Here is a 23,813-nt window from a genome sequence, read left to right on the forward strand (position 1 = left end):
TCAGTTGATTGGACATGATTTGGAAATATAATAACTGTCTATATAAGGTCCCACAGTTGACTGTGCATGTCAGAGCACAAACACCAAGCATGAAGTCAAAAGAACTGTCTGTAGACCTGCGAGACACGATTGTCTTGAGGCACAAATCTGGGGAAGGATACAGAAAAATTTCTGCTGCTTTGAAGGTCCCAATGAGCACAGTGGCCTCCATTATTCGTAAATGGAAGACGTTTGGAACCACCAGGACTCTTCCTAGAGCTGGCCAGCCTTCTAAACTGAGCGATTGGGGAAGAAGGGCCTTAGTCAGGGAGGTGACCAAGGCCCCGGTGGTCACTCTGTCAGAGCTCCAGCGTTCCTCTGTGGAGAGAGGAGAGCCTTCCAGAAGGACAAGCATCTCTGCAGCAATCCACCAATCAGGCCTGTATGGTAGAGTGGCCAGACGAAAGCCACTCCTTAGTAAAAGGAACATGGCAGCCCGTCTGGAATTTGCCAAAAAGCACCTGAATGACTCTCAGACCATGAGAAACAAAATTCTCCGGTCTGATGAGACAAAGATTGAACTCTTTGGTGTGAATGCCAGGCGCCATGTTTGGAGGAAACCAGGCACTGCTCATCACCAGGCCAATACCATCCCTACAGTGAAGCATGGTGGTGGCAGCATCATGCTGTGGGGATGTTTTTCAGCAGCAGGAACTGGCAGACTAGTCAGGATAGAAGGAAAAATGAATGCAGCAATATATAGAGATATCCTGGATGAAAACCTGCTCCAGAGCGCTCTTGACCTCAGTAGACTGGTCATGTACCTTGACCATATAGACAGTAGACATTAGCACACAGCCAAGATCTCAAAAGATTGGCTTCAGAACCACTCCGTGAATGTCCTGGAGTGGCCCAGCCAGAGTCCAGACTTGAATCCGATCGAACATCTCTGGAGAGATCTGAAAATGGCTGTGCACAGACGTCTCCCATCCAACCTGATGGAGCTTGAGACTTATTGCAAAGAAGAATGGGCAAAACTGCCTAAAGATAGGTGTGCTAAACTTGTGGGATCATATTCAAAAAGACTTGAGGCTGTAATTGCTACCAAAGGTGGATCAACAAAGTATTAAGCAAAGGCTGTGAATACTTATGTAAATTTGATTTTTTTGTTTTCTATTTTTAATAAATTCAAAACATGTCAAAAAAAACTTTTTTCACATTGTCATAATGGAGTATTTTGTGTAGAATTTTGAGGTAAGAGATTAATGTAATACAGTTTGGAATGAGGCTGTAACATGACAAAATGTAGAAAAAGTGAAGCACTGTGAATACTTTCCGGATGCACTGTATGTAAGTGATCTGAAACCTATTGGCTCGAATTACGTATTATTGAGTAGTCAGATTTTATTGGTCTCTGACTGACCCTCATCAGATTATAAGACTTTTTCAGCAGACACTGAAAATAAAACAGATTCAAATTTTTACCACGCTGATGTATATGATGTTGTATGACAGTCATACAGGCAGAATGTTTGATGCAGTTCTTCACAAAATTTACATAATGTTGTGGCCGGTCAATAAACAAGTCAATTCACGTTACTGTCTTTGGACTGCCATCTGAAAATTAACAAAAATACATTACAAGGACAAAAGTGATCATGCTATCCCTGATTCATAAGTGACTGCACAGCCTTAACAGCGCTGTCTCATAAAATGCACTGCGTACATAACAAAACAAGTTTCCCAAGTAAGATACAAACTGAAATAAGGGGAGCTGAGGAAAATCTAATACAGTGGAGGCAGTGGGCAACTGACCAATCACAGATCATGACTAGTGAATACACAATTACAGATTATGTAGAGATGTACTCCTTTTATGTTTGTCCTCGTCAAAAACACAGATTTTAATCATCCCTAATCGAAAGCTTTTTTCTCCAGAAATGTTTGAATCACTTGCAGCCAAAACCCACCTGGAATAATTACTCAAATTAGTTTTTTTAGGTTCTCTTTCAGGGCTCATCCTTCAGACTTCCAACAACCTTGGATGTAGTTGTTGCATTATACATACTTCTAACCAAGTGACAAAGCGTGTCTGTTCCTGTACCGTTTTTGTCTGGTGGCTGTTACTATTTTTGACTGCAACCAACCTATTCTATAGCCACCTTGGCTTTCTTTGCCTTCCAGTGGCCTGAAGATAGAACACACAAGAGTCACTGAAATTGGAGGATTTCATCCCTCCATATTTAAGCCTCAGGCTGATGGATCCTATTCACAACAAAGAAGAGGATCAACCTGCAATAAGTGTTATGCACGACGGTCACTCAATGCATTAGGAGGAAAAGAGGACAGTGTCTGGAATCTAAGTTGGGTAGATGAATTTTGGACTTTGTTTGGTCAGGTTGGTAGTACAATAATGGGAATCACCTAAGTTTGCTAATAATTTTCCGAGAGATTGGTTCAAAGCTGCTCTCAATTTAAGTGTGCATGCACTGAACAAAGGTAGAATCATTCATTTCCATTATTTCAATGATTCCCACTCATTCCTCACCCAATCCTGCAATTGAAAGGCAAAGCGACAACTCAAACTGGACGGACAGAGTTACGATGTGTGTATTTGGTAGTATTCCATTCAGTCCTCTAGGTGTCAGTGAAGTACTAACCAAGTGTGTCACGAGACACCCAGGTCACAAGAAGAGATGATACATGATATTCGGTCCATGAGATAAGATGAGATTTCAATAGGGCTGGGTGATATATTGATATATTATATTGATATTTTTTAAATATCGATATTTCTTTTAAGCACAATAACCAAAACAAGCATATCGTTCAAGAATATATTATTTTATTTCAGTGGCTATTTTTCTCCAAGATTGTTTACATTTTAAAACTTTACACACATATTTGGCTTTGACATTTGTCTAAATTCAATTTATGGAAAAAATAGCAAGATATATGTTGTATATCAATATTCTACCTAAATATGTTAGGAAATGAGTTTTGGTCCATATTACGCAGCCCAAGATTTCAACATTAATTTTAAGAAAAGTATACAGTAAAGTCTCATTATATCGATATCGGTTATATCGAAGTACTACTTATTACAATAATATTTTCATTTCCCGGCAAATTTCTAGTCTTTTATGATATAATTAGTTCCGTTAGTACTATACCCGGTTATTATGATAATCCGGTTACTACGATGCCCTTTTCATCTCCCGCCTGCCAATTTGGTCTGCTTATATCGATACAAAAGCAGCTTAAATCAATCTTTGCTTAAGGATTTCAATACCAAAAAAGAACACGGCGAACGGCTGCTTCCAGTCAACTTTATTTTTCACACTTCCACCACCAGAGCACAGCACACACACCGATTCCCGCACTTCCTGGTTCACAGGTCATGCTCAACCCGCCCCACATAGCTGGCCAAACACATGCCTGCAACAGAAGAACCAACTGACATAGCATACACACCTTTTCCAACGAAGACACAAGCGTACAAATACATGTATTTAATTGTGTTGTATTCAGATATCTTTTTATCGCTTGCAATAATCACTGTTTTTCATATGTACATGCTGGCGTTCGTGGTTTCTCTCGTGTGTATAGATTCTATACACACGAGAGAAACCACAAATGCAGTTGGTTCTTCTGACGAAATTATTCTCTTCCTAAACCAAATTAACCAATGTTATAATATATATAATAAATTAATAATAACTAATAATATAGCTGAATAATGCAATGTTTTTTTAATATGTCATCTTTCACTTGTTAAAGTGGCGGAATTGCCGTTTGTACATGTATTTTGTCAAAGGCAATTTTTATTGTCTGTTATTATTATCTAATTTCCTTTCTTTTCCCGTTTCCTGTGCGCCATATTCCACACTTTGCACATGTATATTTCACAAGGAAAATAGGTGCTACCTTGCAAGTGTGTCTTCGTCACAACCAGAGGTGGAGATTCTGCATGGCACCTTTGTAGAACAATTGTTCTAAATTGTCAACACAGATCTCCTCTACATACTCGATGCCTTCCTGTTTGACACACTCAAAGGAGAGGAGAACTGTGGCCGCCATGGTGCATTGTAGTCGTGCACCTTGTCCTGTTTTTATCTTCCTTACATTGTTCCAACTGTCAAACTAATTCATTCAATTAATTGTATCCTATAGATTTGGATTTCCAACAAAGTCCCTTATAATTTGTGCCATTTTCTGTGCCAAAAACAAGAAAAAACTCAAGCATTGGCACACACATCATGCAGTGTTTTTTGGTTTTTTTTTCCATTTATCCACTTATGGAAAGGCTGAGGAAATCATCCTTGATGACAACCAATCATCCATCTGTCCTGTGGCCAGTCAAGACTTGCCAAACATGTTTTCTTCCCCCGTTCACTGCACAACAAACAATGTCCAACGAGCCTTGAAATGAGCCCTGATTCGAAAGTGAGTTGGCTAATTCCAAATCAGAATAGAAAAAGGGTTAAATTTCCTGGTTATGCTTTAATAAGGCTGCTAGTACCAAATGAGTCATTATCAATATAGTAAGTGTACTGTAAAAGACAAAACGCTAAGTCATATAACAAGTTGAATTCCTGACATTGTTTTTCAGGCAATCTTATTAAAGTCACATTTTATACCTTAATGAACCCGCTACATATTTACATTTTTTAACGTTGTATGGTGGTTATGATGCTGGTATTCCAGGTTTTACAAGCACTGAAAATGTGTCTTTGCATAAGATTGGTTCATAAATCCACATTCTCATGTGCATAAACAGTGAGAGACTCAGTGGACCAAAACTCCAACCAGAAAAATGAGTGTCAGTGAAAGATATGACACATCTTTTTTCCAGCATTCATTAACTCAAAAGCACTTTCCACAGAGTGTCAGTGCAATAAGGTAATTAATTTCCTCAAGGACAATTAGTCTAGTGCTTTGAGATGTGATGATAGATAGAACTACTATGGTAGTGCAATGTGGAGGGAAAATGATCAACATCAGTTGTACCATTTCATCTATTGTGTTGTGTGGACTGAAAAACAAGAAAGCTTGTTTAAAAGTCTGTTCAATTATCATATAGATTAATTTCTCACAAGTGAAAACATTGCAATCTGCAGTCTATGCAGCAGAATAAGCATTAAAACAAGGCTGGTCCAGTACACAACATGAAAGGATTAACATGATTAATTGGCTACTTTGATGTATTGATCATGGCTAAATGTCGTAATTGTCGGTCTGTAGGTGCACCTGTCGATAAGTGATAAACATGTTTTAAACTTTTGATAAAATACATGGGTTTTTTTCCGAGCAGCTTGTGTAGCACGACTAGTTAAATGGTGCCGAACATTCCAGGTAACATGGCTAGTTAATGGTATAGCCTATCAGAAATGTATTTTTTTTTGCCATTCTCCTTCTCCTCCTGTGGAACTCACACCATTAAAGTTGTCTTCTTCAGCTATTAGAAACAATATTTTGGATATTTGGTTGGAAAAATAAATACAAACGCAGAGCTGATTTTTTTGTGGAGGCATTTTTGTGATGCAATTGTATTACTTTTTTGAAGGAATATTATTTTTAGAAGTCAACCTCTCTACTTAAATGACCCAGCAACAAAGTGGAACTACATTCCTTGTCATGAAAATGACTTGGGTTGGGGGTGGTGGGTGTTAAGTCGCCATTGATGTATGACACCGCTGATGGGGATGTCATACAAGTTCATGTCAAAAATCCAAACTATCCCTTTAAGGTTTATGACTTCAGCATTAATCTCTGACAATCTCTTTTTGAGGCTGTTTTTCTGCGATTTTATACAAGTTTAAAATGCACTTTATTTTACTTTACTGGGTTACTTCTTTTTTTATTTATTTACTCTGGTTTTTATTGCTTTCATTCTGTACCTTCTCCTTAGTTTGCCTCTCTTGATGCAACATGTAACAATGGTTTCATATGTGTAGGTACAGAAGAGAACAGAATAGAGGACATTTATTTTATTATTTTCTCCCTCGGGTATGTGTTTACGTTTTATGTTACTTTTCTACAACCACTTTCCACATCAATAGTTTAAAGGCAATGTAATATTACATTGTAATGCCTGTTTTTTGCATCCATAAAAAACACACAATGTTCTCGGCATTGATGATGGTGCATAAATGAACAGAAGAAAGGGCACCTCACCTCAACACCTCATTACTACACATGTCTGAAAAGGAGCAGGAAGAAGCAAAGCTTATTAAATCCTACTCCTTCTCCACGCCATAGCAGTTACCAATTCAGTAAGTGATTTTTTCCACACATATAATCACAGAATCTTACATAAGACAAAACAACAAAAGAAGAATGGGAACATCGGACACCCCAGCAAAACCCCAGGACATTGCTGAAGCACACCACCAACCCCGCCAGCCAACCCACCTGGCCCCGACCGCCCTAGCCCCTGAGTGCACCCACCTAGTGCCCAGCACCCCAGCAGTCCCCGCACACCCCGCTGCCCTCCAATAAGAAGCCATTTTGGCTGGACCAAAATATGTGTGATCCACCTCCTCATACACAAATCCATACTGAACTGCTGACACCCATCACACTGGTGCTGTGACCTGTTACAATTGTACATTTCCATTGTGTTAGCATTAGATCTTGCCGTAAGCAGTTTTTGCTCCTGTAGCTCTTTCATCCCTTCTTTCGAGGTGATACATAACATCCAGTGTTTGTCATTTATATGTAAGTTCATATGATTCTGGACCCGGATTTACATTCTTCAGGGTGCCGAATATTTAATATTGAATCCTTCTCACCTAACAGGCAGAATGGCCTTGTTTCTGATTCTGGACCCGCATTTCCAGGACTGGTATCATTTCGGTTTCAGTACTTGTAACTCATTTATTTCAAAGATCCTGTACCTCTCACCTGTTCCAGTTAAAGTTTAGGGTGTCTGGTGTCTGGTGTTTGGACACATCTTGACAGCATTATAAATTCAAAGTTCTAATAGTCACATTTAGTAACTACTTTGCTTTGATTACACAACAATGACAATTTGTACAAGTGTTTCCAGATTATCAAAGAATTAGTAATACTTTTATCTTGTCCCTAGGTGTTCAGCTATGTGGATTGTTTTTTACTGTACGTATATCTTTCTAGAGCAGGGGTCTCAAACTCAATTTACCTGGAGACCACTGGGGCTAGGGTCTGGGCAAGGCTGGGCCGCATCAGGTTTTCAAAAAAAAACAAAAAAAAACGCATTTATTAAAAACAGAAAAATATACAAACTTTTTCAGAGCTTTGGTTCCGATTTTCTACAATAAAAGCTCTGATAAAACATTCCACTGTTCTCAAATATCTTATTTTTTTATTTTTCTGCACAAAATAAGATGAAAAATAAATAAACAAATCAAGAATAAAGAAAATCAATCAATCAGTAATAAATAAATATAATAATAATAATAAAACGGCAAATAATAAAAACTTAAGAAACCACATATAGTTGGTGGGTAGACAAATTATTTTTTTTCCGATTAAAATTAACAAAGCATTATTAGAGCCCTGTAGACATGACAAAACACGACTATAGTCACATTTATACTCTTTTTATTTACAACATATTGCGCAACTGCAGGGTCTTGAGACACATGCTAACTCGCAAACTAGAGAGCTAGCGACCTAAACGGTAGCCTTCAAGTTATTTCCTTTAAACTTAAATAGCCAAAAACTTACCACTTCCACATAGATAGGGAGGACAACTATTAACAGTTATTTAACCTTTAACATGAACATTAATCAAACGTAATAATTTTTTCTGGGTACATGATACCATACACATCCATATCAAACTTTCGCGGGCCGCACTAATATTAAACTTTCATATCAAGGCGGGGGCCTCAAACTAGTGTCCTCCGGGCCACATTTGGCCCACGGGCCGTGTGTTTGAGACCCCTGTTCTAGAGGATTTTTTAGAGGATGTGACAATATCTGATAAGATGCAACATTGGAAGCTTTAACCCAGCTTTCCTAAATACAGTCATTCAAGGTATTGTATATTCGTGGTGGTATGATTTAAAGGCCAAAAATGATCTTGCAACAAACTTAGAAATCTGCAAACTGGCATGAATATCCACTCATCCTTTATTTACAGGGCCAGATGGTAGGTTTGGACAACACCAAACGGCTTCTAATATAACAGATGCTGTATTGTAAAATGCCCGTGTTTTGGCTGGCTGGCTGTGCACCATTAATGTCTAAAAGCCCATTATCCAAGGCAAATATCTGCCCCCCCATGCTTTCAGAGAGCATGAAGTTATTTCTTTGGGAACTGAGAGCAGGCTTCTGCTCAATTCAGTCTGTCATTTTTCCAACTTAAAAGTCTAGTAATGTTCTTTTTTCACACAGATTTCAGACAATATTCTCTTAGCTGTCAAAAAACAATTGCTCTTTGTAAAAAGGCAGTCACTGGAGCAACTTTAATTTTAAAGATGCTTAAATGAGCTGCCAAACTGATTGATGGAGTGTGTGAAAGTGGCCTCCCATTCCTCTGGATCCTATAAAAGAGACTTTTAATTATGAGCCCTTCATATTGATGTTGTCAGTTCTATTGCTTTATGCAGCATATATGTGAGGTGAATGCATTTGGCCACGAGCAGCATTCATTGCACACAATTACTGAAAATGCATTGTCATCAAAGTCAAGTGACTATCTCATCTATTTGCTCTCTTATTGTGTAAAGGGAATTTATTCATGATTGATGAGCAGTGCCTCATGAAATAACCCATGCTGTCCTCAAGAACTATTTTATGTATGTATGTATGTCCTTAATAAATTATGCTTTCGAATAACCTCCACAGGCAAGAATTCAACATTATTCACACCACAAAATCTTGTTGGGACTGTCTGGATCATTGATGTGCTGTTGGGAGTATAAATAAAAAATAGGAACATAAAATATTAATATTTGTACATTGAATTGTATTATAAATATTATTTTCTGTATGATTCCAATTGTTTTTAACATTTTCTAAAGTAAAAGTGATAAATTTGCACATTTCCTAATCAAATACAGGGCAGAAACCTAAGATGAGGCCACCGTGGGCGTCTCTTCCTGGCTACTTCTGCCTACTGCCTGCCAGTTTCTGTTTGTCAGCATGTTGCCAGTAATATAACATTGCAGAAACATTTATTATTTAATAAACATTATTTCATTTTCTGTACTCCATTAAGGTCACAAACTGACGTCAGTCATTCACACCTATAGACAATTTAGGATCTCCAGACCTTGCATGCATGATTTGGGGAAGTGGGAGCAAGCTCGAGTATCGAAGAAAACCCACGCACAGAATGTGCAAACTCCACACAGAGATGCCCCAGTTGCAATATGAACTATCTTCTGACTTTGAAGCCGACATGCTAACAACCAGGTCACCATGCAGCCACCAGAGAAATTATCCCTGGAAAAAAAAATCAAAAACATGGATTAGTTCTTTGAAATATAAACATATTCATAAGTAACAGGAATGCAAAGCAAGACCAGTACAAAGATTGTTGTTAAACCAAAGTGCTGAAATACACCAGATACTTAGTACAAAGTTGAGTTTAATTCTATTGTGGCCTACCAGACGTAGTTCGTAGCGACTTGCTGTCAGGGGAGGCACAGCCTCTTTTGTCATGATTTAAAGAAAAAAGGCAACAAAAGAAATGTTATCAATCGTCCACTGAATTGTATAGTAAGTGTATTTTGTGTAAGAGTCCAATAGTTTAATGTTTTCTTAAGTCAAAATCACTAATCTTGCACATTTCCTGGTCATGTACAGGGCAGATACCTAAGATGAGGCTAGGTTTGCAAGTGCGTAGTGTGCAAGTGAATTGGCTTGTGGCGCCGTCCAGTTTCAGTTAGTCAGCATGTCGGCAATAATATAATGTTGCGAAAATGTGTACAGCTGTTCATTGATGAATCAATGATTACTTTACTAATGATTTAGTAAATGATTTTGACTAAATGACAATTTTTTTTTTTTTTTTATTAAAAAACTTTCCTCTTCTTGCTCCGGTCCGGTCGCTCCAAATGGCATAACAAAAACATCAAATAACGTGTGATCCTGCTTTAATGGCAATAGTGACATGACAACATACGTGGTTATTATATTTAAGCCTGTCTATCGTATCTGATGTAAACATCTGGCATTTTACATCTATCACATCTAATATCAGATATTGCATTTAATCCTATATAATAAAAGTTAAGTGTGTCTTTTTTTTCCCTCGATGATAACAAAAAGGTCACCTTTATTCCAATAATTATGGTAATGTCCATGGACGCCTTGAGCTGTTCATCTTGTAATTGATTTGTCACGCTCAAAATGGCTTTGAGTGTTCAGTGTCATATGTTCTGTATCTGCATTTCGGAGTTCAACAATACTGTTGTACGTTGTAAACACAACATGCTGTAAATACAAAGTAAAAAAAAGAGGCTTAAGGCACAAATAAGCTTGTTTCAGAATTAAGGACTGTCCATTCTTTTTTGTGCTTTTTCTTATATTATCTGTTGTTATTATTATATTGTCTGATATGTTCAGACTTGAGACATTATATGCTCCTATTTGCTGTACAAGTGAAAGTGAATGTGAACTGATTCCTAAATGTATCACGTCCTATCAATAACGACACACCCATGTGTTCTTTCCAATGCTGCTGATTGCTGTGCAAGGTCAATAACTCTCAGTTGTATAATTCTGCGGCCAGATATGAGTTGGCCAGCTGCAGCAGCTATCTGAAACTCCCACTGCAATATTTATGAGGGACCTGGCCTTGAAAAAAAAACTAAATAGTTGCACAACAGAAGAGTGGTGGTTATTCTAAAAATACTATTTAGCACAGATTATGTAAATGTAAAAGGCAATCATTGCATAAAGCAGTTTAACTCGTGCTTTAATCGTCTCAAATTAGACTTTAGTATCACAAGCAATGTTTTACAAGCAGCATTTTAAAATGCAAACAAAATGATCACATTTACAGGCTGTATTACTACTTACTTACTTAAGAGTAACACTTTCAAATACTTGGTAAAGATGGAATTGCACCCACTCACTGGTGAGAAAATGGACAGAAAAAGCCCATAATTATAGAATCATTTCAAAGCATGCTATTGTTTTGGAACAGCCTGTCCCAATCCTACTTTACATTTATCTTTCAATTAAGTTCTCACAAAGTGATATTTTTACATCAATGGAATACCTTTATACAGTTACAATAATCAGCATCAGTCAGTGTTGTTTTCAATGCACGCTAAGCCCAAATCAAACCTTATTGATATATTGATAGTTTCTTGCATTAGACTGATGTCCTGTTATATGAGGTCAAATATAGATTTTAAATTGCTCTGACAGTGGATTATTTATTAATCTCTCACAGTTTTATTTGTATTTAAATAGAGATTTTTATTGTAAGGGAAACATTTACAATTATAATGTAACATATGGGCTGCCAAAAATTATACATTATTGCTGGTAACCAAATTATTTCGCTAATTACGGTTTTAACATAATAAGCCTATGCACATGATGGCAAGCTACGCTGCTCTGTCATGACAGCAGTCGGGGGCAGAGTGTAGCCTCCCCACAGGGTCATACTGAATCTGACGCTCTTATAATTTTATTCTGACCTGAACACATCAGCAGCAGTGCAATTCTAAATTGCGGTATTTGGTTTGTATTTCAAAATTGCTAAATGGTACACGTTAAATATCAAAAGTGCACGAACACATTTATAAGCAATTGATGTGAAACAGTACAGGGTTAAGAATGAAATAAGAAATAAGAAATTCATTAATTCATTTTCATTTTCTACCGCTTTTCCTCACGAGGGTCGCGGGGGGTGCTGGAGCCTATCCCAGCTGTCTTCGGGCGAGAGGCGGGGTACACCCTGGACTGGTGGCCAGCCAATCACAGGGCACATATAGACAAACAACCATTCACACTCACATTCATACCTATGGACAATTTGGAGTCACCAATTAACCTAGCATGTTTTTGGAATGTCAGAGGAAACCGGAGTACCCGGAGAAAACCCACGCATGCACGGGGAGAACATGCAAACTCTACACAGAGATGGCCGAGGGTGGAACCTTGGTCTCCTATCTGTGAGGTCTGTGTGCTAACCACTCGACTGCCGTGCAGCCCGAAATAAGAAATAAATAAAGAAAATAAGTAAATAAATAATAAAGAAATAAGCTTTTCTTTTTTGCGGACCGGTGAATTGTACTACTTTACAGTATGTTCAAAATAAAATTAAACCACTGCCATTACCTATTTCAGATATAGTTGAAAATGTAACTACTCATGCTGAATTAATTTTAAGACTGTGATTAATCTGATACATTTTAAAGTGCAGTTCATTAGGAGCCCAATGTCAAGGCAGGTGTGTGCAGTTCAAACAGGTCTTTGAAAAAGCGACACTTTGAAAATGTTTGCTCAAACAACTGTTTTCCCACTGGGGTGGAGGGTAGACACAGGAAAATAGAAAAAGAGGAAGTAGTAATGAAAAGGTGAAACTAGGAGAACAAAGATAAGCACAAATCAGGGTGAGGCGTAACTCCTTAAAAAAATCAAAAAAGAAAACAAAAAAGCTAGTACTCACAACTTAACGTGAATGAAAAATAGGATTAAACTTGAAGCAGATGCTTGGACTGAGAGGTAAAGGTTAGAGTCCAACAAGACATCAAGCCTGTGCAACTAAAACACACCCACAACACAGAAAACCAAAGGACAGGCTTAAGAAGTCCTAATGATTAATCGATCATAAGGGGAGTCTCCTGGCTCCGCCTCCTCATCCACAACCCAGGGGAGACGTAAAAAATGGAAATAAAGCTTAAACACACTCGAAAAGCAGTTGGGGAGCGCAGACCTCTGCCACCCCCCCCCCCCCCCCCCCATATCTGATTCACAGCAAAATAATAATCTTTTTTTTTTTTTTAGATCAGTCATTTATATTATCTACAACCTGTTGGAAACAAGTCCTGAATTTTTTTTTTCCCCCAAGTGCTGTGACAATTTTTTGTGGCGTTATATGCACAAATGCCGAAAAACTTGCAATGTTTAAGAAAAAAAATAATTTTAAAATTATTTTAAAAAATAAAAAAATATATATATAATTTAAATATATATATGTTTTTTTAGATCAGTCATTTATATTATCTACAACCTGTTGGAAACTAGTCCTGATTTTTTCCCCCCAAGTGCTGTGACAATTTTTTGTGCCATTATATGCACAAAAGAAAAAAATAATTTTAAAATTATAAAAAAAAATTAAAATAAAAAAATAATTTAAAAATAATTTAAAAATTACATTAAAAAAATTCAGAGATCCAGACGGTGATCTGGATCACCCCCAAAAGTTAATCTAACAACCAAAACAAATGTCACAAAGCCATAAATGCCTTAAGAGAAATAAACACAAAAGTTAGCACATAACAGTCCTATATAATATAATCTCGACTTTCAGTTCAAGCACAGGGCTGTAGTGCCTCACCTGAATACTTTAAATGTGACAAATATTGTTAATGGTAGTTTCATACTTGACATCTGAGCTGCATGATCTTGGACTTGTCCAAAGCTGATTCAAGTTAAAATCCTCAACGGGGACATCCAAAATGCTTTCTTTCTTTTTCAGAATTCTGCAATAATTTTTTCTGATGTATTTTCATTCATTTTATCCACTTGGAAAACTTTTTAGATGTACAGAGCCAACTTTACATACTCCATCCACGTGGGACTCCTTGTCCTTGATTTAGGTCCAATTGGAAAAAGCCCCACAGGCTTTTAATATTTAAACAAAGACAGGTGTAATGGCGGTCATTGGGCTGCAGAAATAAAATGAGTGACTAGGGACTTGTCCGCCCCCCTCCCTTTCGGGTGGACACTGATTGAGCCAAACAAGGGAACATACACAGTGGTTTGGCAGAACATCCTGCGAAAACAATCATACATTGCAAGACAAGTTAAACAGACGCCAAAGTAATTTTACCAACCTGATATAATTAATAGATCATACATTAATATTATATTCTGTATAGGATCCTCATACATTGAGACGTAGTTGAAATTTGTGCAAAAGAAGGCAAAACCCACAAGCATCACTGAAATAACTGAAAACTGACAAGTGATAATACAGAAAAATGAAACAATGAAAATGAGACATGGACACCCATCCATTTATTTTCTATGCCACTTATCCTCATGAGAGTTGCGGCGGTGTGCTGGAGCCTATCAAAGCTGACTTCAGGTGAGAGGCAGGGTACACCACGGACTGGTTGGATACATAAAATAACAGCTATTGCATCTGTATATAAAATGATAAAAAGTTTTTTTTAGAGGGCTTTGTGTCCCAATGTTAGCTAGCTCATATTAACTCATTTTCTGGCATTATAATACACAGAAAATGGAAATGTTTTTGTCTGTAGGCTTCATATTTGCACAATTATTTTAAATATTTGTTTTGTCTCCTGTGATTGGCTGGCGACCAGTTCAGGGTGTACCCCGCCTCTCGCCTGAAAACAGCTGGGATAGGCTCCAGCATACCACCGCAACTCTAATGAGTATAAGTGCCATAGAAAATAAATGGATGGGTGTCCATGTCTTGTTTTCATTGTTTCATTTTTCTGGCATTTTTCTGTATTATCACTTGTGCGTTTTCACTTATTTCAGTGATGCTTGTGGGTTTTGGCTTATTGATATTTGGACTGCGTTCACACACTTACTGTCGAAATAATCCATTTCTGCGAAGCAATACACTAAAATGACATACTGAAGTAAGCGAAGAGGTGTATAATGGGTACTAGGCATGGGTGTGTTTTTCTTCAATACTGTCAAGAAGCTAACCAGGCAGCGGTGCTCATGAGGAGAACAGCCCCAGAATGGTTTATTATCAGGCATCACAAGTGAAATGTTGACTCATGTGTCACATGCTTGTTTGCATAGAAAGTGGGAAGAAAAGATGACCCGGAGCAACTAATTATGAGCTCACTATGGTGCATTAAGTAGCAAGGGACCCTGTTCACAAGGCATCACTGACACTCCCCAGCTGATACCTCTTCTTTTCTCACTATGTTCTGTGTTCACGTCTTAATGCCCCTGCCTGCTCCCACATTGGTGGTGCAAACTCTTCTGAGTTGGAGAAGTCAACAGAAATATCTGACAGAGGTTACTACAGTATTTGTTAAATAAAAAAGCTTCTGACGTCCAGTCAAAGCTTGCACACTTGCAGAAATAACTTACCTGGCCTTCTCTAAATGGTGTTGCTCTTACTGAGGTCAATGGACCAAACCACCGAGACACAAAATGAGGGAGCATTGCTGTAGATGAACAAATATTTTTAAAAGTCTTGTTTGTTTTTGTTTTTTTTTACATCATACATCGCAGTTGCTTAATCTGGGGTTGACAACGTTTTTGGTGGATCTAAACTTTCTTGCTGTGTTTTTCTCATAATAATCTAGGATTGACCTGATGACCATGCAGCGATTTAATATTATATTAATAGAGAAAAATGAAATCAAACTAAGAAAAAAATACAGTGCATCATATTCAAATCCTGGCATTGAATGACATTTGCTTTTATTGGTATCCTTCGTGTCTGATTAAACACTCATTAAAAGATATCATAAACCCTGCACAGTGACTGTAAGGGAATTTATAGAAGAAAAGTGAGCTTTAAAATGTATTTTGGATAGAATCAAAGGAAAAATATGCTTTATACTTTTTTGGTGTCTAACTTACATTATATCTCCATTCACATGCGTGAATGGAGCCACTTAAAAAAATGTGTAGACATACCAGTAGGTCTCTTGGAACTGCTGATACAGTGTTTCAGAAAGAAAATGGGAGTAAAATGGGAATATTACAGGCTAATTTGGATGCTAACGTATACAGTGCAAGTCTCTGTGTCTAAAAAGTAATGATGGGAGATTAAAATTAATGCTGTAGACTTTATTCCCATAATCATGCACCTACAGCATAGTACATGTGCATAAAGTGAGACAAACATTACACCTGGCTAGAACATGTTGCCCATCCCTCTGGCAACTAATACATAAAACATAATTGGATATTGTAAATGTCTACATTAAGACCTTAATTTTTGTCCTCTCTAATGGTCCTTCCTCTTTCACGTCAATCCATACAGAGTTTTTCTTGGAGCTCCTGGACAATTCTGAGAGGTCTCTGAACAGGATGTTCACAAGGACATTTGGAAAGCTGTACATGAAGAACTCAGAGGTGTTCCAAGACCTGTTCACTGAGTTAAAGCGCTACTACACGGGTGGCAACGTCAACCTGGAGGAGATGCTCAATGACTTCTGGTCCAGGCTGTTGGAGCGGATGTTCCAGTTATTGAACTCCCAGTACCACTTCACAGATGATTACCTGGAGTGTGTCAGTAAATACTCAGATCAACTCAAGCCCTTTGGAGATGTGCCCAGGAAACTGAAGGCTCAGGTCACTAGGGCCTTGATTGCTGCACGTACGTTTGTCCAGGGCCTCATGGTTGGTCGGGAAGTAGCCAACAGGGTCGCCAGGGTGAGTTTTCTTTCCATTTCTTTTTTTTTCCTGATTCGGTGTTGTTGAAAACAGGTACAGTGTGACTGGAAATAAATAAATAAATATGAACTAGACTTCATATACTGTATCCATTTCCACACTCACATTCATACCTATGGACAATTTGGAGTCACCAATTAAACTAGCATGTTTTTGGAATGTGGGAGGAAACCGGAGTACCTGGAGAAAACTCATGCACGGACTTGCAAACTCCACACAGATATCCCCACATGGGGAATCAAACCCGGGTCTTCCTGACTGTGTGGCCTGCTTGCTAATCACGTTTTTTTTACACCGTGCGCCCCTTTTTAATTTTTCCATAAATGTTATTATTGCATTTCATCATTTGCTTGTTTTCCACTGTCCTCATGCACAACAACTTGCAGCAGCTCCATGAATTCTGCCAGTTTGAGCTGGAATGCGCATTAACAAAGCAATTTTATATTTAACTGTGGTTGTATTTTCCAGTGGAACAGAACTGCACTGCATTAAACAGATATGTGTTTCAAATAATGTATCTTATTGAAATACAAAATTCTGTCATTATTATTAGGGATGTCCCGATTATATTGGCCACCGTTAATTGAGTGATTTTTGAAACTTTTAGACTGTTGCTGTGGAGATGGAGTTCACTCCTGCTTGGCGGATGGTTTGTTGATCACATGTATTCAATTACAGAACAAATGTATAATGCAGGAAATACTTAAATGTGCACCTTTACATTCTAAATATAATTTGCTGCATGTGATGTTGCTAAATTGTCAACTTGCATTTCTTCAATTTATGAGGTGTGTTATGAAACAGATGATTTCTTGGTGCTGAGCATCAATAGAACTACTCTGTGATTAAAGGTGCAGACATGTCTGACAAATCTTGGGTAAAATTGAACGAATGTAGCATTAGTACAGCTTCTGGACATCAACAAGTAGCTATCAGCGGTTTGCTGATGCTGATGCGGGAACACAGAGGTAGGTATGGCGTGCCTAAAGCACTTAATGTGTGGTTACAATAATGTCTTGCACACTGCCAGATCTATATTACTATTAACATTCATCATAGTGATGCCATAGCTCAATCGGATTGATTTAAACTGGTTGCAACAATGAAAATATAAAAATCAACAATTAAAACTGTTGATTAAAAATCATTATTATTTATTTATTGCATTGCACGATTTATCCGTCAATCACCATGTCGCAGAGCACACTCACTTTACCCGCAGAGCTTTGTCAATGCTGGCTGATTGAAATAAACCTGCAGAGCCAGCTGCAGAACCAAGAGGGACAGCTTTTAAATGTCTAGGATTGAATGATTTAACTACAAACACAGGTATTACAGTTTGTTGAGGATTCTGTGTGTGCAGAGGCTGACATGCCATTAAAAAAGTTAGCCAAGCTCCATCCCTTTCTGAATTAGTTGGCAAAATTGTCCAATGATGTATTGCATCAATAAATGTAGGCATTTTTGCATTTAATTAATTGACATTGTATTTGCTGTAGCAAAAGTACACACTCCATGCTAGGAAATTAAGTGTAAAAGGTTAAAAAAAAATAATGAAAAAATAAAATGTAACTGAAAAAAAAACACATTTGGAAAAAAAGTCAAACAGAATTTGGGAAAAAATGTGGACCCGACTTTTATTACGCTAACAAAATAGGTGGGCACAAGTTCTTAAAGGCAAAGCAGCTATCAGAAAAGTTGAAATGAGCAACACATCTGTCCTAGACCTAAAATGCACACTCTGTCAGGATCAAATCCCACATTCCCTGCCCCCTCATCAATTATGAAGTGCAGCCAGGAAACAGCGTGGTATTGCTGAAGGCTGTCAGGATGGTGAACGCCCATAAACTGGAGGTAAAAAGTAGCTCGACATGACAAATCACCTTGACCTAACAATTACCTTCACTTCACACTGCTTCCAGTGTACAGTGACTTTCTAGCATATCTCTGTATAGATGCATATGCGCTATTGCCAGTCTGATTTCACATTGGCCGACTCATTATGGAATCAGACAATTTTAAGTCATGTCTTTGGAATGAAAAGCAATTGGCATTTTGCTGATTTCAGATGAGTTGTTATGTCAAAAATTTGGTCGACAGCGGCAATCACTGCAAATGTGCCCCGAATGTGAGTCTCTCTGTAAGTCAGCACTGTTGTGGAGGTATGCTGAAGCCTATCCCAAATGTCTTTGGGTGAGAGGCGGGGTAGTTTTGCCGAATTGTACCGCTTCTATTCTGTGCTTCCTACTTAAACTACCTAAACTTTGGGAAATTTCACTGAATAGTTTGATGTAAGGGCTAGCGTGCAGACCTCACAGCTAGGAGACCAGGGTTCAATTCCACCCTCGCCATCTCTGTGTGGAGTTTGCATGTTCTCCCTGTGCATGCGTGGGTTTTCTCCAGGTACTCCGGTTTCCTCCCACATTCCAAAAACATGCTAGGTTAATTGGTGACTCCAAATTGTCCATAGGTAGACAGCTGGGATAGGCTCCAGCACCCCCCGCGACCCTTGTGAGGAAAAAGCGGTAGAAAATTAATGAATGTTATGTCAAGAATTTGGTCGACAGCAACAATGACTTTGCAAATGTGCCCCGAATGTGAGTCTCTGTAAGTCAGCACTGTTGCAGAGGTATGCTGAAGCCTATCCCAAATGTCTTTGGGTGAAAGGCGGGGTAGTTTTTTGCCGAATTGTACCGCTTCTATCCTGTGCTTCCTACTTAAACAATTTAAACTTTGGGAAATTTCACTGAATAGTTTGATGTAGGGGCTGCACGGCGGTCTAGTGGTTAGTACGCAGACCTCACAGCTAGGAGACCAGGGTTCAATTCCACCCTCGGCCATCTCTGTGTGGAGTTTGCAAGTTCTCCCTGTGCATGTGTGGGTTTTCTCCGGGTACTCCGGTTTCCTCCGACATTCCAAAAACATGCTAGGTTAATTGGCGACTCCAAATTGTCCATAGGTATGAATGTGAGTGTGAATGGTATAGACCAGGGGTCAGCAACCTGCGGCTCCAGAGCCGCATGTGGCTCTTCAGCCTCTTTATTGTGGCTCCCTTTGCGATGCTTGAATATTTTTAACACCCGAGTGGGGAAAATGCACGTCTTTTGTAATGAGTTTTAAAAAATCCAACTTTGTCTGAGACCATGAATGCATCCTGAGTGAGTTCTGACTGCTATCCAGTTCAGTACATGAAGAAAAACAAGTAATACTTACCTACAAATCTAAAAAATAAATTCGAGATAATTTAAAAACAGCGGCATGGGAACTTGTTTTTACGTTTACAGTAGTTTACACATACATTTATGTAAGTTCATCTCCAAAACTAGCAAGAGTACTCCAACTCGTCTTTTCTTATCTGAACTACTTTGATACCCCCAAATTCCCTCCAATGTTGTTTTAAACATACTATATGTTTTGCGGCTCCAGGCTATTTTTCTTCAGTGGGCATTGGGTAAAATGGCTCTTTTCATAGTAAAGGTTGCCGACCCCTGGTATAGACAAACTATATGTGCCCTGTGATTGGCTGACGACCAGTCCAGGGTGTACCCCGCCTCTTGCCTGAAGACAACTGGGATAGGCTCCAGCACCCCGACTTTGATGTAATAAATAAATAAACATGCACATCAATCAGTCTGATTGATTCTGAGGCATAATGCCATGCAAACAGAGTTGTTTTCATTGCAAATTGAATGACAAGTCCAAAAATAAGGGAGCGTTACATGAAAGAAAAAAATAGCACTAAAAAAAATGAATGAGTAATATAAGAAGCTCAAAAATAACTAGTGGCTAAAGATGACCAACAAGCCTGGCTGATGTTTGATGTCATAAATTCGCCTGCTTGTGATGTGTTGCCGTTCTGTCGGTCCTGTCTTCATTGTTTTTATAGACAAAAGTACAGAATTTCTTTCATTTTCTTAATAATTACCTGTTCATTTTTGGCTGATGGGGTTGCTTACCGCTGCTTTAGATGTATCACTGATAGAGATTAAGATTAAGTAACTAGGGCACCTATGATGAGGGAGAGACTGGTCCCTCTTCAACACAAACAGAGTGTAGGGATGTCGGAACATCTTTTGATTTCAGTAAGGCCTTCACCGCAGCTATGAAAAAAATGCACTGCGCTAGTACATGTTTTCTTTTTATAACCTTGCAACAACTTGAAGCGCTCAAAATCAACAATTTCTTTTGCATAGAATTCCATGTCTCTTCTCTTCAATTTCCACCGAATCAACAAAATAAAATATCTGAAAACTTCACGTCTATCTTAATTTTACTGTTCAGCAAATTGGCACACATGGTTAGCGCCTCCACTGGGTTTAGGGGTCATATCAAACCTGTCTGAGTGGAGTTTTGATGTTCTTCTACAAGTACTCCGGTTTCCTCCCATAGTCCAGTTGAGTGGCAATTGTGTTTTTTCTGTATGTAACCCATGGCAAGTAGTGCCAATGCAGAAAGATGTTTTTCACGTTAATGTATTGTGACGCCGCACAGGTGAAAATGTGAAAAGTTGAAATGACTATCATTATACTGTATATTGTGTGATGTACATGCCCTTTGATGACTAACTAGCCACTTTAAAGGATTCAACATTACTTTACTGAAGTAGAGGTTTTAAAATTGCGGTACATAAAATGCCCATTTACATAAAAAGCAAGCTTACAACCATCCGTCTGTTGAATTTTCTGCCTTTCCTTTGCATAGAATGATAAGCTGACAATGAGGAGCCATACATAATTACTGCTCATGCAGTGAAGTCAGAAAAAGAAAGATATCACTCCATAAAATGGGATTGCATTGCACTCGCAGTGAACACTCTCCTGGACCGTGTTCCTGGATTAAGAGCAGAATCTCTCTGGATTACAGTTTATGATGGCCATTAAGAGTTTTATCCAGGGGGTACTTAAAACACAGTCCAACCACATTAAGACCTGCTCAGAAAAGATTGTAGGGATTTGGACCTTTCGAACGGTTTAAAGTTTAGGCATTTAGAGCACTTATCACTTACTCTTGGCATGGAAAGCAGCGTCGTGCCTGCAGCATGTTTAGTCATGATGATGGAAAGAAGTAGGGTATTTTGTGCAGAAGGATTTGTATTTCCTGATGGTTTAATGCTGGTCTAATTACCACAAACCGGCAGATACTTTGTAACAGTCAGCCCCAAGCCGCTTTCTAATATTTACACGCAATGTAGGTACAGTATAGCCTATCTAACATTATTGGCATGTTTTTGCTGACAAGCTACAAATAAATATAGTTTTAATGTGTCTTTTTAAGCACCATTCCATCTCACACTGGCTCTCAACCTGACATTTTAGAAATTTATGACGGAAGGTGGTATTTGTGATTTTAGAATGTAATCTTCTTTTTTGCGGTACCAGCTCTCTATCACAATACATTCAAATCAAACTTTATTAGTTGCAGCATAAGTAAGTCATCTTTATCCATCCATCCTCATCGTGGGGGTATGCTGGAGCCTTTCCCAGCTGACTTCGGGAGAGAGGCAGTGTACACCCTGGACTGGTCGCCAGCCAATCACAGGGCACATATAGACAAACAACCATTCACACTCACATTCATACCTATGGACAATTTGGAGTCGCCAATAAACCTAGCATGTTTTTGGAATGTGGGAGGAAACCGGAGTACCCGGAGAAAACCCACGCATGCACGGGGAGAACCTGCAAACTCCACACAGAGATGGCCGAGGGTGGAATTGAACCCTGGTCTCCTAGCTGTGAGGTCTACATGCTAACCACTCGACCACCGTGCTGCCCCTACATCAAACTATTCAGTGAAATTTCCCAAAGTTTAAGTAGTTTAAGTAGGAAGCACAGGATAGGAGCGGTGCAATTCGGCAAAACTACCCCACCTCTCACCCAAAGACATTTGGGATAGGCTTCAGCATACCTCCGCAACAGTGCTGACTTACAGAGAGACTCACATTCGGGGCACATTTGCAAAGTGATTGTCGCTGTCGACCAAATTCTCGACATAACAACTCATCTGAAATCAGAGAAAAATTGGAGAACACCTACACAACATGCAAACTCCGTACAGAGATGGCCACAATTTTAATGTAGAGTCAGAATATAAAATAAAACTGGACAAATAAAACAAAGAATTATAGACTAACTACTAAAGAAATGAGAGTTGTAGAAGAGTTTATACTAAAAATAAGATTTTTTTCTCATATTTAAAATTGTTTTGTGGCTATATAAACATGCCTATGTAACTAGCAAGTTAAGCTGACAGATAAGTGTAACAGATTTCAAAAGCAGCAACAGGTGGCCTAAAATACAAAGTCACATTCTTAAAAAAAATAATTAAAAAAGTAGGATCAAAGACTAGGTTTGCCTTAGGCCCCGAAATGACTAAATACGTATGCCTCAGTATGTTATTAAATCTCGATAGAATCTCATTATTCTACTACAAATGCACAAGTTAATTTGTTATGCATTAAACTTGAAAAGTTGAACATTTCTCAGCTGAAGCTCTCCATCCAAAGATTCATCACGCACACTTGTCTCTCACCGTCTCTCTCGCCGTCTGTCTGGTCCTCTCGAGCTGGCTCACAGCGCTCACAGCTTGCTAGGGATGAGGCCTTGGCCTCATGTGCTGTGACGGCAGATGGCAACTGGCTCAAAAGGGTTTGGCACATCATTGGGAAATGTGCAGCAGCAAAGACGTCCTTTTTAATTAAAAGATTTTGATCTGTGGTGAACTGCAGAATGTTGGAAGAATGACTGACAGCATGTGCTTTGAACTGCAAAGACATAATATGAAAGGATAATAAAGAAATGGACTATGGACTACTTGCGACACAAAAATATATATATTTCGTTGTAGGGTGTGTGTGTGGGAGGGGGGGCGTATTTCCCTTATTTTGTCTTATTTTTCTGGAGAACTGCCCTTATTTGTTGGTAGGTATGAATAGGGAAAAAAAATCTCTGTTGTTGCTGTTTAATGATTTGTACCATTGTCAACATTTTTTCATCCCATGATTCAGCTGAATATCACCACATCTTTATTGAACATGTTTTTGAACGGATTGTCAGCGCCAATGTTGTGACATTTGCTCACGGATGTCTGGTAAACACATGAGATCTGTTTCACTATCACAAGTGGACGGAGAATGCTATTTTATTTGAGAGGCACTGAGGCAGATGGACAACAATGTAGTCTATGCATGTCTTGTAACCACAAGAGACAGTAAATAGCTTGCGGTGCTGTGCCACTAGCGCAGGCCTGGCTTTTAACATGTT

The 23,813-nt window shown here is 38.6% G+C and overlaps 1 protein-coding gene across 3 annotated transcripts in view; it reads left to right on the top strand.

Moving 5' to 3' along the window:
* LOC131139792 (glypican-6-like) overlaps positions 1-23,813 on the top strand; it is a 138,589-nt gene that overhangs the window by 56,739 nt on the left and 58,037 nt on the right. For all 3 annotated transcript variants that reach the window (XM_078795729.1, XM_078795728.1, XM_058089686.2), the window contains exon 3: positions 16,139-16,530. In XM_078795729.1, coding sequence (XP_078651855.1) covers positions 16,139-16,530 — 392 coding nt within the window. The remainder of the gene's footprint in view (positions 1-16,138; positions 16,531-23,813) is intronic.

The sequence above is a fragment of the Doryrhamphus excisus genome, linkage group LG13, assembly GCF_037039965.1.
Source record: "Doryrhamphus excisus strain RoL-2023G ecotype Guam linkage group LG13, RoL_Dexc_Guam_v1.1, whole genome shotgun sequence".
Lineage (NCBI taxonomy): Eukaryota > Metazoa > Chordata > Actinopteri > Syngnathiformes > Syngnathidae > Doryrhamphus > Doryrhamphus excisus.